Source organism: Cryptomeria japonica, chromosome 11 (genome assembly GCF_030272615.1).
Source record: "Cryptomeria japonica chromosome 11, Sugi_1.0, whole genome shotgun sequence".
Lineage (NCBI taxonomy): Eukaryota > Viridiplantae > Streptophyta > Pinopsida > Cupressales > Cupressaceae > Cryptomeria > Cryptomeria japonica.
Window position 1 is genome coordinate 204857277 of NC_081415.1, and position 15522 is coordinate 204872798.

The window sequence follows — 15522 nt, forward strand, 5'->3', positions numbered from 1 at the left end:
AGCAGCAAAGGCTATTATCATTCTAATAGAAGTATATCTAGCAACAGGAACAAAAGTTTCTTCATAGTCTATGCCTTCCTTTTGAGAAAAACCACGAGCTACAAATCTAACCTTATATTTTTCAATACTACCATCAGCAATATGTTTAATTTTAAATAACCATTTAGAGGAAACAATCGATTTACCTTTGGGTCTTGGCACAATGTCCCACACATCATTCTTGATAATTGACTGATATTCTTCATCCATAGCAAGCTTCCAGGCATGATGAATCAAAGCTTCTTCAACATTGCAAGGTTCAGTTTCAATGAGATTGCACATCAAATCAACGTAGTTGGAGAATACCTGAGGTCTCTTAGTTTCACGGAAAGTGCCACTGGGAGCAGCAAATCTTTCAGCTTCTTGAATGGTGTTTCTTACCCAAAGAGGCCTCTTTTTGGGAATGACAATGTCACTAGGAATATCAGTGGGATTCATGGGTTTTGGTGGATCATCATGATCATCTTGAGGTGGAGGTTCAACTTGCTCCCTCTGAATCTCAGGGTTAGTATCAACATTTATATCTTGATTGTCATTAGCTTCATCAATAACACAAGAACCTTTCGATTTCTTAAAAGCAATGTCTTCTTCAAATGTAACATCCCTACTTACCTCAACATACCTTTGACCCGGGATGTAAATCCTGAATGCCTTGGAGGATTCACTATACCCGACTAGCATGCCTTTCTTTCCGGAGGGTTCCAACTTTGATCGCTTTTCCTTGGGCACATGAACATAAACAGGACTTCCAAAGATTCTGAGGTGACTAATGTCTGGTTTGGATCCTGTGAAGGCTTCTTCCGGGGTCATGTTCTTTAGAACACGATGAGGACATCTATTCTGGATATACACTGCTGTTCTAGAAGCCTCAGCCCATAGGAAGGTCTACAAGTCTTGATCGTGGATCATAGCCTTTGCAGCCTCCACAATAGTCCTATTCTTTCTTTCAGCAACACCATTTTGTTGAGGATTGTATGGAACATAAAACTCTCTCTTAATTCCTGATTCAACACAAAAATCATAAAAGCTACCAGAGGTGTATTCACCTCCATTGTCAGATCTTAAACATTTAATTCTTTTACCAAAGGAGTTTTCAGTTAATGCTTTAAACTCTTTAAATTTACTTAAGACTTCATCAGATTCTTTGGATTTCAAGAAGTAGATCCAAGTTTTCCTAGAAAAATCATCTATGAAGATTACGTAATAAAGAAATCCACTAGGAGATGTTATAGACATGGGACCACATAAATCAGAGTGAACAAGTTCTAGTTTGTCTTTAGCTCTATTTTCACTTTTATGAAATGGACTTTTAACATTTTTGCCTATAGCACAACCTTTACAAGTGTTATCATGAATTTGACTGAGTTTAGGCATACCTTTGACTAACTTTTCAAGGGATGGAAGAGCTTGATAATGCAAGTGTCCAAGTCTTCTATGCCATAACTCACAGGATTCCGAAGCCTCATTAATGAGGGCTTGAATAGGGTTAGTAGAGAGCTTATAAAGACTATCATATCTATGACCAATTATACGAGCAAATTTAAAACTAGCTTTCTTAGGGCAAGCAAAAACTTTTCCCTCAGAAAATGCAATTTGATAACCTTTATCTTCTAGAGCAGAAATGGAAATTAGGTTTCTTTTAATTCCAGGAACAAACAAGATATCACTGAGGTGCAAGGAAATACCAGAATCTAAATTCAGAGAAGTAGAGCCAGAACCTCTTACGGAATAACAAGCGTCATCACCAATTACCACGTGAAGGCTAGTATCCTTTTCTACTAAGCCTGAAAGGTGATCACAGTAACCTGTGATGTGTCTGGAGGCACCACTATCAATCAACCATGTATTGCTATCTGAAGGAACACTGCTAGACAAAGCGGAGATGAATAAGAAGTTATCGTTTTGTTCTGAGACTTCATTTAGGTTGGCTTCACTTTGGTTAGGGTTATTCTGACATTCTTTAGCATAGTGACCAAATTTGTCACATCTAAAGCATCGGACACGCGAGGTATCTCTTGGTTTCTTCCAAGGGTGTTGGGAACTAAATGGTCTGAATTCCCTATTTCTTTTTGGATAAGGTTTCTTCCAATTTCCCCCTTTCTTGCATTGAGCTGCAAGCATGTGATGATCATCTACATGGGGACTTTTGGTTTGCCCTCTTGTGATGAGGCGAGACTCTTCTTGGATGCAATCATTCTTAAGGCGATCAAGGGTAGGTAACTCAGTCCTGCCACTTATGGTTTGGATAAATGACTCCCATGAGTGAGGTAGACCATTTAGGGCAATCATGACAAGGTCTTTGTCTTCCATGTTATAGCCAATTAAACCTAGCTGATTCTTTAGTTCTGAAATTCTCATAAAGTAAGAAATAACAGAATCTTCTTTAGCCATTTTGATATTAAGTAGTTGTTGTCTTAAAATAATTGCCCTACTGAGATTGTTAACTTCATATGTACCTTGTAGATGGTTGAACATTTCCCTTGCAGTGGTAAATGAGGCAATAGAGGTGACTAGATGGTCTTTGACTGAATCAATGAGAATCTTCCTGACCTTGACAGCATCCTTTTTGAATTGTTTTAGCTCGGCTCCATCCGTAGGCTCAGTTAGCTCTTTCGCTTCTATGAATTGGAGAAGATCTTCTTCCTCTAGAGCCAACTTGATTCGAACTTTCCATGCAGTAAAATTGAGATTCCCATCAAGCCTATCTTCAACTTTCAGCCCCATTGACCTGACCTGCAAATGCGACCCCAATCTGAAAATAAAGGAATACTGAATTCTGAATCTGAAAGTTTGATCTAGCCTATAGCTCTGATACCATGTTAATTTTAGCACTTTCAGATTAGATGATACTCAGAAAATCAGAATTTGTTTCCAACTAGGTTAATTAGATTTATTGGTTTTCAGATTTAAGCATGGTAAGAAATAAATGCAAAAGAGACAAGACGAAGTTACCTTGGGAAAACCTCCTAGGAGGAAAAACCCAGCCAAAAAAGATCCTCAGATCTGATTATGGTTTTAGATTCAATTGACAATTACACACTTATCTGGAGTATAGAAGTTGCAGTCACAAGGAAGATGGTATAGAAGACTACACAGCTAGTTTGTTGACAGTAATCATGTTTTACAGTCCTTCTAACTTGTCTTGCTGTGTATGCACCTTTCAACTAGTTGCAGTCCTTTGCTTGAGCCTTCAATGGAGATCCCCGTCTTTGTAATCACCAATTAGATCTGCTATACATTCATGGAGTTCGCTGTGATCACTAATTGGATCTGCACATACATGGAATTCGTTGTGATCACCACTTAGATCTGTACATACATGTAGTTCGCTGTGACCTACTGCTTGTAAGGGAGTTCGCTACACAAGAAGGATATATTCGCTGTGACCTACTGCTTGTAAAGGAGTTCGCTGCACAAGAAGGATATATTTCGCATTTACTTGCAGACTACATTGATTATATTGTGAGAGATAAATGTCTTATTTATAGGAGAGCAAACACTCATAATCAAGTCAGCTTGATCCTTTTAATTTCATTAATTTATTTAATTCCTTTTTGTGTGTAGAGGATAGGGTCGGCCCTATCAAGGTATAGCGTGGGTTTATTTAATTCCTTTTGTGAGTGTAGCGTGGGGACCTTTTGGAGTGGCCGAAAGATATAGGGTCTGGTCCTATATATTGAAGAAGGGGCTGGCCCCCTTAGGCTGATTCCAATGTTGCCCAAGGCAATTGGAATCCGCCAGGCCCTAATTATAAACAACAGACATTCCATACTGCAAGGACATTCTTTGATGCATACAATAAGACCACGATGGTTGCTGGAATAAAACACAAGCACAAAATCCAATTGGAAGATTATTAAGGCAATGCCAAGCATGACTTTGAAATCAGGAAGAGGATGTTTTCCAAAATGCCTCTCAATCTGATAAGACTTTGTGAAGTCATACAAGTGCCAAATCAAGTTGAAGAGGATGAAAATATGGTTCAACTAGAATATGAAAATGAGAAGGATAGGCCTATCCAAGCTCCAAATTGGTCAAAGTCGGAAGTTGATGATTTAAGTGTTCAAAGTAGATTAGTCTTGAAATTCACAAGGCACTAGGTTGAGCGTCACATCACAAAGTTGAAGGCAAAGAATGCTCGCTTGACTTACTAGTTGATGGGAGACCTAGACTCCCATAGTGAGGCAACAGAAGGGTTATCAAGAGACCAGGCCAGGGAAGAGGAAATTCCGCAAGAAAGATCAGAGAGTAGGAAAGAGAAAAACATTCTTGGGAATTCACAAACGAAGAAGAGAAAGGAAATTCAGCCAAAAGAGCCGTAACAGAAGAGGCCAAGGATCAAAGAAGCACAATCACCTACCAGCTCTTCTAGCATACACGAAATTGAAATGTTCCCGGGAGGATTTACAAGGAACCAGCCACAGGAAGATGATCTTAACATTGCGCAAGCATAGGATATTCTCACCATTAGTGCTTCCCATAGACCTATTCAGCAAAGGAGTCAAAGGCAAGAAATTCCTCCTGATCCAAAACAGCAAACGGCTCTAAATTGGCTAAAGGAAAGAATGACAAAGGAGCCAAAAGAAGAGATAGATCCTACGTAGGAATTGGAAGAACTTTTGAACGGGGTAGATAGGCCAACAAAGAAGAAGGCAGCAAGGAAGTTTTCCAAAATCACAACGAATGAGTTAGGATCTAGGACATTACACCTAGTTGTGCCTAGAGTCGACAAGGTTAGGAATGAAATCAAACCCGATGAATATTAGATCACAGAGGTCAACTTAGGGCGTGCTTCCAAGGCATGGGTGGTGGAAGACTTTGATGAATCTTCCTTAGCATTGAAGGTGCAGATGAAAAGAATGGAAGAGAAAAATAAAAGGTTAAAGAGTGAGAACAAAGCCTTGTGCGAGTATCTACGGCACTTGAAGCGTCCACTCAGAGAAGAAGATCCATTCTTTGTTCTTCCCTCTTCTCTTCCCAAGGAATCTATTGATAGTATTGAAGAAATAAGGAGAAGAGCTCACTACTCTAAGGGGTGGGTAGAGGACATCTTCACTTCAACTGGTAAATTTATTGAAGACTCAGCTCACTCCCACTGGAGGATTCTTGCTATCCTAAACAAACTAGAGACTACAGATAATTCATGGAAAGATGCGCATATTTATCAAGACTTAAAAATTCCACGCTTGAAAGCACTAATGGAAATTCCCAGACGGACTTTGATTGATGGGAAGGTCATCCAGGAAAATGAAATATATGACCTCCCTCGGTGGTATTATGTAATCTGCACTAGGAAAGAATTCTTTGAAAAATTCAACAAAGAGTCGGCATCATTGAAAGAATCGGTTAGGAAGATTCAAGAAGAAATCCATAATGCAGTTGAAGCATTGTTTGCAAGAAGCTTGACTGATGAAGAGTTGACAATTGACTATTTGAAGGACAAGTTGCACAAATTCTTCTTTGTGGAATCCTTCTGGAAGGAACATTTGGAAAATGTTTCCTTGTTTTCCAACACAATGTGCAGGACTCAAGAAGCAGCGTCAAGTTGGGAGAAGTTTTTCTCCAAATGTGAAGAGGACATTTCACTGTTGGAATTCAAACTAGAGACTGTGCCAAGTGTCTTCATTGGAGAGTTGGAAGCCGTCATAGCCAGGTTCGTTGCATTTGCCATAAATGAACGGGATAATGGTCATCCAATTTCGGACGAAAATCTTTTGATTGCATGAGGGTATGAGGGCGCATTTATTGTTGGTGGACATTTCAACTGGGTGGTGGCTGATTAATTGCATGGTGGTTGCCTTATTCAAGGAAGTAGTGGCTCTATTTAATGCATCATGGACGATTTGGGAAGTGATGGCCATTTATTGCATTATCGACACCCTTTTTGGGAGCAAGGAGCAATTAATGTGTCCTGCTACTTGGCATCATATTTGGGAATCTTTGGTCAAACCCTAATTAGGGTTTTTGCATGTTTAATCTTAGCCATTGATTGGATTGTAATCTGGGTCATCCATTTTCCTCTTAGAGGCCTATAAAATGGGTTCAAATTCAAAAGGCATGGAAAAGAGATGATACTCTCAAGGCAATTCGAATGGAGCCCCAAGCATGGCTGAAATGAAAAGATGGAGATGTGTTTTCGGAAAAACCAAGCCACTGTATACATGGAGATAATCAAGGACTCCCTCCAAGGTAGGATGCTCCACTATGATAATGTTTGGTCCATTTTGAATATGATCACAATAGCACACCAAAAATGGCTACCATATGAGGCATCGGCAAAAAGGAACCTTTCAGGAAAATCATCATCCTCACATAGCTGTTTGGGATTTCAGAGGTAAGATCCATAAGACATGGGTCATTGTAAATGCACTACCCATCTCAGTTATGCTGTTACTTATATTCTCAGCTTTTCCCACCCATTTGGGACAGCCATAGAGAGGAATTTAAAAGGCATCTCCCACCTTTAAACCTTGAGGAGGCATTTGGGAATGATGCAAGAAGGTTTCCACCCAACATTTCTTTATTTCTGAGCAAGGAAAAGCAAAATGACATCCATGACAAAATATTTCAGTTGACAGTATTATCTTGGGCAATTTAATACCAACAGATACAAAAGAGACTTTTCGGTCTAAAAAGTTGAGTAAGTGATACCACATGATAAGAGCACTGAGCATGTACGTCTCAGTATTGTCAACAGCATCAATGGTGAATTTTGGAGTAAATGTGACTGCTGTCATCACCTATCCACACACATACAGTCTGTTTTAAACCATTTTCCAGACAGGACATCATGGGGTCTCATGATTAGCAAATGTAAAGGTGAACTTCATAAGAAAGTTTTGGAAGAGGCATTTGCTCATGATGTTAAAGCTTACACATGCCATGATAAGATCATTAAGGAAGAAAGGGCAATGTAGAAACCAGGATTAGTGAGTATTACTGCTAAAAAGATAGTTTATTTGTTGAAGTGCTCAGAATCAATGAGCATGGATCCATGTTATGCTGTCTTGGCATGAAGTGGATAAAGGTTTCTGGAGCTGTTGTTGCTTGAAGACAAGCAATATTGGTAAGGGTGGATTGTTATGACCCCACCCAAAAATAAATCGCAACAAGCCACCTATCGTAGGGAGCAATCAAAGAGGAATAAGTAATATCATAAAAACCAAAAACTAATTAAGTTAATGAAATGGCCAAAAGGTACAAAATGAAGGGTCATATCAATTATAAAGAAAAGGTATATAAAAGAAGATAAAACCAAGAGGAAGGCATCAATTGATCAAGACATATTATTAATTTTCCTTGTGGAAACAAACTAAGGATTCGGTAATTTGAGGACAAAACACCTCGAGATTAGAAATTAAAGGACGAAACCCCTAACTTAGGCAGAAATTCAGGAACAAGGGCATTTATACAAAGAGAGATTGCAGCAAATTTGAAAGAAATTACAACAAAGACTAAAAGGATAAGTTTTATATTTTCAAGAGACACATCATAAGCTTTAAATATGAATTATATAATCAAAATTATAATCTCTAAAATAAATTGTTATTCATCATCAACTATGCAATTATTGTTGTGAGTTAGGGTTATTTATATAAGGCAAAATAAGAAAAATTCAGAACAGGACGTTACAATTGTTAAGACGTATTATAAATCACACCATTCATGCAAATCATTAATGGGGATATTGTAATCAATGAATTGACATGAAGTACCATTCTAGGGGGGTTTCAATCATGTTTTTCGTTATTTATGTTTTCTCTTTTGTTGTCACATTGGACCATAAGAACAATTTATTTTGGAGTGAAGAGATTAAGAATTAGTGCCTAGAGCAAGATTTATTACCCTAACTCCTTGGACTAATTCCTGAGCCATATGATCTTGAACAATAAAATGCATGGTCAAAAAAAAAATGACATCGTCTACGACGTAATGTCTCTATGTTTCCAAGTATATCCTACAACATAATGCATACAAAGTGCCCTTTCACTACTTGGACCATACATAGGAAGTTATATGGAGATCTTGAACCTCCATCTAACCATGAGGTTTCCTTGAAGAATTGTGATGTTTCTTTGAATAACCTTGCACATGTGGATGATATTGAAACCACCACCAATCCTCCTACTTATGCCCTAACTACAAATGTTCATACTCACATAGTTTTTGATTAAGGTAAAAACAGGTTTTGAGGGGACCTGAAACCCCTTACAACAAGTTTTGAAGGGACCTGAAACCCTCGAATTTTACCAAGACTCAAAACCCACAATACAACGCTGCCATAGTAAATAATCAAAGAGAACCAACAGCCCAAACTCAGGCAAATCAATACAGCAAAAACATTAAAGAGCCGGTTGAAAAGAGAAGGCGGCCAAAGCCTTACACATGACAAGCTAGGAGATGACTAAACAAGCAAATCCAAGGGTTTTATCAAGGCCCCCTTAACCTTCAACAAATACCACGGGCTTTTCTAGGCACCCATAACCTGAACCTTTGCAAACAAATATCCCAAAACTATAATAGCCAAATTGAAGAAGAGAAGCATTGAGTAATAATTTGGCGCCAAGGGGTTTTGAAAGGCTCCCCAAACCTTCATGTTGGGTTTTGAAGTGGCTCCCAAAACCAAAGAGATTAAGCCAACAGTCACAATCCATATGAGAATCAGCATCCTTGCAACAAAGCTCCTCTCCACCTCCATAGGACAGGGGCCCACCTCTATAGGGGCTGAAAAGACACAGACCATCAGCAGCAAAGGCTTAGCTCCATAGAAAGCTCGGCTCAGCATAACCATAAGGGTATTCTAGGCACCCTCAACCATAGCAATGGGTTTTTTATAAGCTCCCATAACCCCGATCTTGAGCATGAACAGAGTAGAGAACAGCATACTCTCCCTAATCACCACTTCAATAGGTGATAACAAAGAAAAAACGATTAAACAACCATCCTCTGTTCTCATACAGACAAAAAGCAGGGCGCCCTGAACTACCCACCAATACCTCCCAGCCTCAACTGCAGCACCCAACTCCACCTCAATAGAAGGGAAAACTCTAGCTCTGGAATCCACAAAAAGGAAACACCCAAAAAGACAACGAAGGCATCCAAGAGGCAGAGCAAGAAAAACCTTTAAAAACAATCTCCAATGAAGCATCAAGTCGAGAAACCAAAACCAAGAGCAGGCTCTCTTAGGGCCCAAAGATATACATAGACAGTCCCAAAGGATCTCAGCTCTAACATGGCAATTGCATAAAGAGGGGGCCAAACAACAAAAGAAAACCCCAGTCAGAAGCAACATCCCCCACAAAGCAGAAAGCCAAAGCAAAGCACATACCAAAGAGAGGTCCATCTAGAAGAAGATCCAAACCACAAACTGGAGGCCACCATCAGAGACAAACTCAAAATAAAAATCTGAGCCAAATAGAACAGGGAGAAGCCAAACAAGAACATTGCCACCGGTTGGAGAACCATCTTCCCCGTCATCAGCAATCTTTCACGCAGCCCAAACCCCTCCACTACACACACACCCCGACTGCTCTCTGTAAACCAAGCAACCAAAAACAGCAAAGGCAACTGGCGCAGACTTGAGATCAGCCTCCCCAATGCACACTGCAACCTCAAGATCTCTTCCCGCTCCTTCTGCAGTCCCTCTATTCGCAACCCAAAAGCGGCTCCCACCATTACCCAAAACAATAACTTTGGGAGGAAGGAATAGAGAGCAGGCAACATGAGCACTCAACGAAGAAAGGACAGCCAAAAAGGAATCGCAACCCACACAATACTCGATCCCAGGGATATCTCTTGCAAGCCCTTCGGCGTCAAAAACCCCTGAATCCCTAGCCCGAGACGCCTCCACCTGAGATCTCCAACTACAAGATATGCATACAGCAAAAATTGGCTTGCCAATCAAGCATAGATCAAGGGAAACAAATCCGCTTCCATCATCGTCATCAACTTCACCATCCTAATCTTCTTCTCCATCTCCAAATTCCCCTGAAACCCTCGCGCCCGCTTCGCCTCCCGCTCTCCTCATTTCAAACCATAAATCCTCGTTCATACTCACATAGTTGATATGAGCAAATCATAGGATAAGCAATGTAGACATCCAAACTATTAATTTAAAAGACATGCATTGAAATTCCACCATCTCATGCTGCTTCTACTAAGTTAAGAGTTGTTCTTCCAAAGGAATGCAATGATTCTTCTCAGTATGATAATCCATATTTGCCTAACACACTGCATTGGGGTGCTTACTTGATAGACCTTTCATGTTTGTTTGTTGAACGCATCTTTTGGATCTAGTGGACACCATTAAGCACCTAGGTTTTCCCTTTGGCACCTATTCTGTCTCATCTTGCATGTGCCTTTGAGTTGTCACTTTCTATAGTTATTGGTACTCTTGATCAAAGATTGACAACAACCGGCATTGATGAAAAAACCAATGAACATATTCCAAAGTTGATAATCCTATTTTTTCTCACATATTCCTTCATTGATTGGGAAAAACTTTTGTATGCAACTATAGGACCAACAGTTCCAAATGGAAGAAACACCACTAGGCAAAAGTGAATCTTCAACAACATTCAATATGATCCATCTATTTCTAGTGCAAAAGGCAACACATGTGAGAGGGGGCTACCTAGTCTCTTTGTTCATATTTTTTCTCTTCTTGGAGGTTTCTCTCATTCTTTGGAAGAGAATCTTTGTGCATAGGCAGCTAACATGGCTTTGTTGCAAAGACCTATTTCTATTTCTAATCAAATTGCACTTAAGGGGGGGGTGTTAGTGTAATATTATAATTTAGTTGGTATATGGGTACTTAGCATAGCCTTGTTGCAAAAACCCATTTCTATTTCTCACTAAATTGTACTTATGGGAGGTGTTGGCGTATGCTGTACTTCGCCTATGATATAAATTATCCTAAGCATAATATTACACCTATTTACTAATTTTTTTAAGGATAATAGGATATTTTTCCTTCACCTAGGTAGATAACAAAGACACGTCACCCTTGATTTAAGATATTCGAGTACCACCACTGCCTCGCTGCCCCATCAATTCTTGATCGGTGGCAATAAAGTGTTGCTTCTGTCTAATCAAGGGCCACCTTTGTTTCGCTTGACTGAATTAACTCATCTTCTAACAAGAGACGAACTCATAACCTCATAGACATGTGTCATTCTAAGTCACTCATCCAAAAGGCCTACATCTTTCTGCTCTAGTCTTTATATTGTTACTCTAGCTCATTGAAATAGACTAGCATTTTTTTTCTGGTTCGTGACTATTTCACAGGAATTAAGTTTAGGTATATTTAGTTCATCCTAAAGAATGACAGAAAAACATTGGACTACAAAGTGTAAACAACGAGGTATTCCTGTGTGGATTTCGGCAAAGGGATCTTTACTGCCTTCATTGGGTCTGACTGCCTGAAACAGAACCTTTTTATCTTTTCCAAAATATAATGAAATGCACTTTTAAAACCCAAAAGAACTTTTCCAAAATGCAATGAAATAAAAGCTTTTAAGAACCTTCACAAGACCAAACAGCCTATGGGACCCCAACACTGTCGTGCACATTAGCCCCAATGGAAGGCTGCCCATATTAAGTCCGAAAGGAGGAGAAAATATATATCAATTATTATGAAAATTTAATTCAGAACAAATCCTGAAAGGAAGATGAGGTTTTACCCGCGCTGGTCATGTAGGAGAGGGCGGCAAGGGCGCCTCGCTTGGTCATGGTGGTGCCCTTCCAGGGAGGTGGTTGTTTGCTTTCATCTGCATCTCCCGTTGTGATGGGCAATAAGCGATCCTTGTCCGCCGCGGTGTCCATGGATCGAATCCCTCTGCTGCTGCCTGAGGCTTCAATTCTCTCGCGAAACATAGGAGGAGCCCTGTAACATACGCATCAATTTAAATTGGCATCGTACAGATAAAACCTATGGGGTCTGCCGGGCAAACTTCGCGGCTGTTGCCTCGTTCAACGTGGCTGTAAATGTCGGAAAATCATTGTCAACGCGCTAGTTTTTCATGGGTTCAAGTGACCTAGGTGTATTTTACTTGTGGTTCTATCCTTGACCAGAAAAGCACGAAGGGACAGAAAATTGATAAGAAATTAATATTTGAGTTTTAAACGGGATAGACCGCTCCTTCCTGCGTAATTCTGTGCCCGTCAGATAGCCCTACTTTTTCTAAAAATTATTTATGTTTTGAGTATAGGCTTGTCATGTGGAAATTATAGTTTATCAAACATGAATCAATAAATTATATAGTTAAATTTTCTTAAATATCACAATTTGATATATTAAAAAAATATTTTTTTATCTGTTTACAGATAATCTGGGTTATGTAAACATACAACATTTATTGAAGGTTTTGCTAAAGGGGTAACAAATTAAGTAGACGAGGAAATTATATATAAGTTAAAGAGTAATAAGTTTCAAGTCATAGCAATATTAGGATGGTTGACCTTCAAGTAAGTTCCAATACTTCATTCTTGTGAGCATCACTTAAATGCAAATATATGATAAATAGACCATTCATATTCATGAGAGATAGGTTTCCATGAACCAATATTTGTGAAATATTGATTAGTAAGTTTGACTCAAAAATGCGTACTTAAATATTGGTTAAAACATCATAAATGTTATTTTTGGAAGATGTCAATATATTGTATTGATTAACCCATAATCCCTCTTAACAATGCAAGAGCTAGTTATGTCCATGTTCATTTTCAATGATGGAGGAAGATATGTGAATATTAATTGAAATTCAAAATTTATATGTCAATGCCCACAAATAACTAAATCAAGTTAATGGGATTGCGAGGAGAAAAAAATTAACTAAAAGTTTGATGTTCATTAGAAATATCATAAATGATTATATGTTTTTGGATTAATATGTACTTACATTATGGGTGTTTAATAACCTTTAGAAGTATTGTATATGATCAATTGTTATTATGGCTTATTGCATTGAAGTTTCCATAGCAAATACCCACTTACATCCAAAATTTAATGGTTTTTGTAAAGTGAAAATAGAAGGTGGGAGGGTAGTGATGTAACTTACAAGGAGAGTTTGGCATTGTATGTTGCTAGAGAGAAGCAATGGTGATGATATGACTCTGCTAAATAAAAGTGGCACCCCTTCTATGAAACTATGGATCACAAGGGTTTGTTCAACATGGAAAGGGTGCAACAAGACTTTGTAATGGAGCTCACTTTATATGAGTTTTGTAATATACCAATCAAGGTTAGTATTAGAGTCCTTGGAGGGCTTTTATCGCCCTAAACTGTAGACACTTACTAACCAATGAAACAAAAAAATACATGTTTTTAAGCACAATGTTGTGCTTGTATATTGTTGTTTGAATATATATTTTGTTTTAGATGATCGTATTTAAGATTTTGAGCATACATTAAACAAACCAAAATCATTGCAAACAAATAAAAATCTAAAACAAATCATGTGAGAGATGTTAATGGTAATTTTTTGGAAGCTTGGCTCTTCATTTCCTAAAATATTTTTTAATATTTTTAGAATAACTTTGTTTTTACACCATGATATTTGCAATTTGTTCTTATAGTTGTATGGTGGCAAAAGAATCTTGAACTCCTATAACATCAAGTACAATGGTGACTTCAATAGAATTTTCCATCCTTTTGAGTCGCATGACGTCTTACATTTCTTCATTATTATATGCATGTATCTACCAAACTTATGCATTTCTTGCTTGGTCATTGCAATTTTCTTGAGGGATTACCTATTTTAATTTAAAGGAGATTATTCAACATCTATTCGGTACAATCTTGAGTTTAATAAGTTAGGCAGTTTAATAGTTGCCGCAACTTTAGATTATTAGTATAATCATCAAAGTCTTGTGAATAATTAACCATTAAATAGAAAGAGCTCACATGTATTTCATTAAAAATAACTATATAATTGAGAGGCACAACGATTTTATTTTTCATTGTCTATGTCATCCTAGTGGGATGACAGGAAAATAAGAGCAAGAAATGAAATAATAATCCAAGAAGTTTGTTGATTGAAGTAATGTTACCAAGATGAAGAACAACTCAAATTGAGCAATCAACAAAATATGAATGGAGACACAAGAGATTTTGAAAAGGGAAAAAGAAAAGAAAAAACCCCTTATGAATTAGGAATGGGAGGCAATAGCCCGAGAGAGAGAGAGAGAGAGAGAGAGAGAGAGAGAGAGAGAGAGAGAGAGAGAGAGAGAGAGAGAGATGAGGAGAAGATAAGTTACTTTGTAACTCCCAACTCTCTGAATGCCACCATTTATGATATGTGTTGGCAATGTGTCAAGATCCTCTTAAGGAGGAGACAATTATTATTCCTTAATAAAGGAATTAAAAGAAAATGAGTTATCTACACACATGTGTGGAGATGACACAAAATGACAAAGGACATGTAGGGATTCCAAAGGAATCACCTAACATAATACAAATAAATAATTAACCTTTACTGAATAAAGTTAATATCATAACACCCCCCTCCCCTCCCCCCTCCTTAATCTTTACTTGGGGAGTTTACATCAAACCCTTCAATGGGTTGTAAGCCAAGATTCTACAATGAAATTGGATTTTTTCTTTACAAAGTGGCTTGGTGAGAATATCAACAACTTGATCTTCTCCTTTGCAATATAGAAGAGAAACTTGCTTGTCTTCAATTTTCTCTCTATTGAAGTGATCTTGAAGAGCAATATGCTTGGTCCTTGCATGAAAGATAATATTTTTTTCCAAGGCAATGGCACTTTGTTTGTCACAATACAAAGGTGTTGGATCTTGTTGAGGTAGCCCCAAGTCTTCAATCAATCTTCTTGACCATGAAGCTTCTTTAGAGGCATTAGTACAACCTTTATATTCAGCTTCTATGGAACCAAGAGAAGTAGACTATTGTGTCTTACTATTCCAAGTAATGGCACTTGATCCAACAAAGAAACAATATCCACAAGTAGATTTCCCATTATTGGGATCTCCCTCTATATCTTAATTAGTAGATCCTTTTAAAATAAAATCATAATTTGCATCATAAAATAAATCAACATTAATAGTATCTTTGACATGTCTCAAAATTCTTTTTGCAACTTTGAAATGAGTTTGTCAAGGTTTAGACATAAATATAGAAACTAAACCAACACTGTAAGAAATATTAGGCCTAATAAGAGTTAAATTAATTAAACTTTCAACTAGTTGCCTATAAAGTGGTATCAACAAAAGGAGTTTGCATATCAATCAGTAGTTTAGTGCCTATTTCACAAGGAGTAGACACATGATTAACATCATTTGTTTTGAACTTATCTAAAAGATCTTGAGCATATTTTATTTGAGATAGAAATATATCATTAGATGTTTGCCAAACTTGCATACCCAAAAAATAATGTAATAGTCCCAAGTCAGTTATTAAGGTGAAAATTAACTTCAAAAATCAAATTATTAGAATGTGAAATTAGAATTAAATCATATACATATTA

The 15522-nt window shown here is 37.8% G+C and overlaps 1 protein-coding gene across 1 annotated transcript in view; it reads right to left on the reverse strand.

Moving 5' to 3' along the window:
* LOC131067653 (UDP-N-acetylglucosamine transporter UGNT1) overlaps window positions 1-12189 on the reverse strand; it is a 28693-nt gene extending 16504 nt beyond the window's left edge. Inside the window, exon 1 of the mRNA XM_058002750.2 lies at window positions 11721-12189. Coding sequence (XP_057858733.2) covers window positions 11721-11913 — 193 coding nt within the window. The 5' untranslated portion in view covers window positions 11914-12189. The remainder of the gene's footprint in view (window positions 1-11720) is intronic.
* Window positions 12190-15522: the final 3333 nt, after the last annotated feature.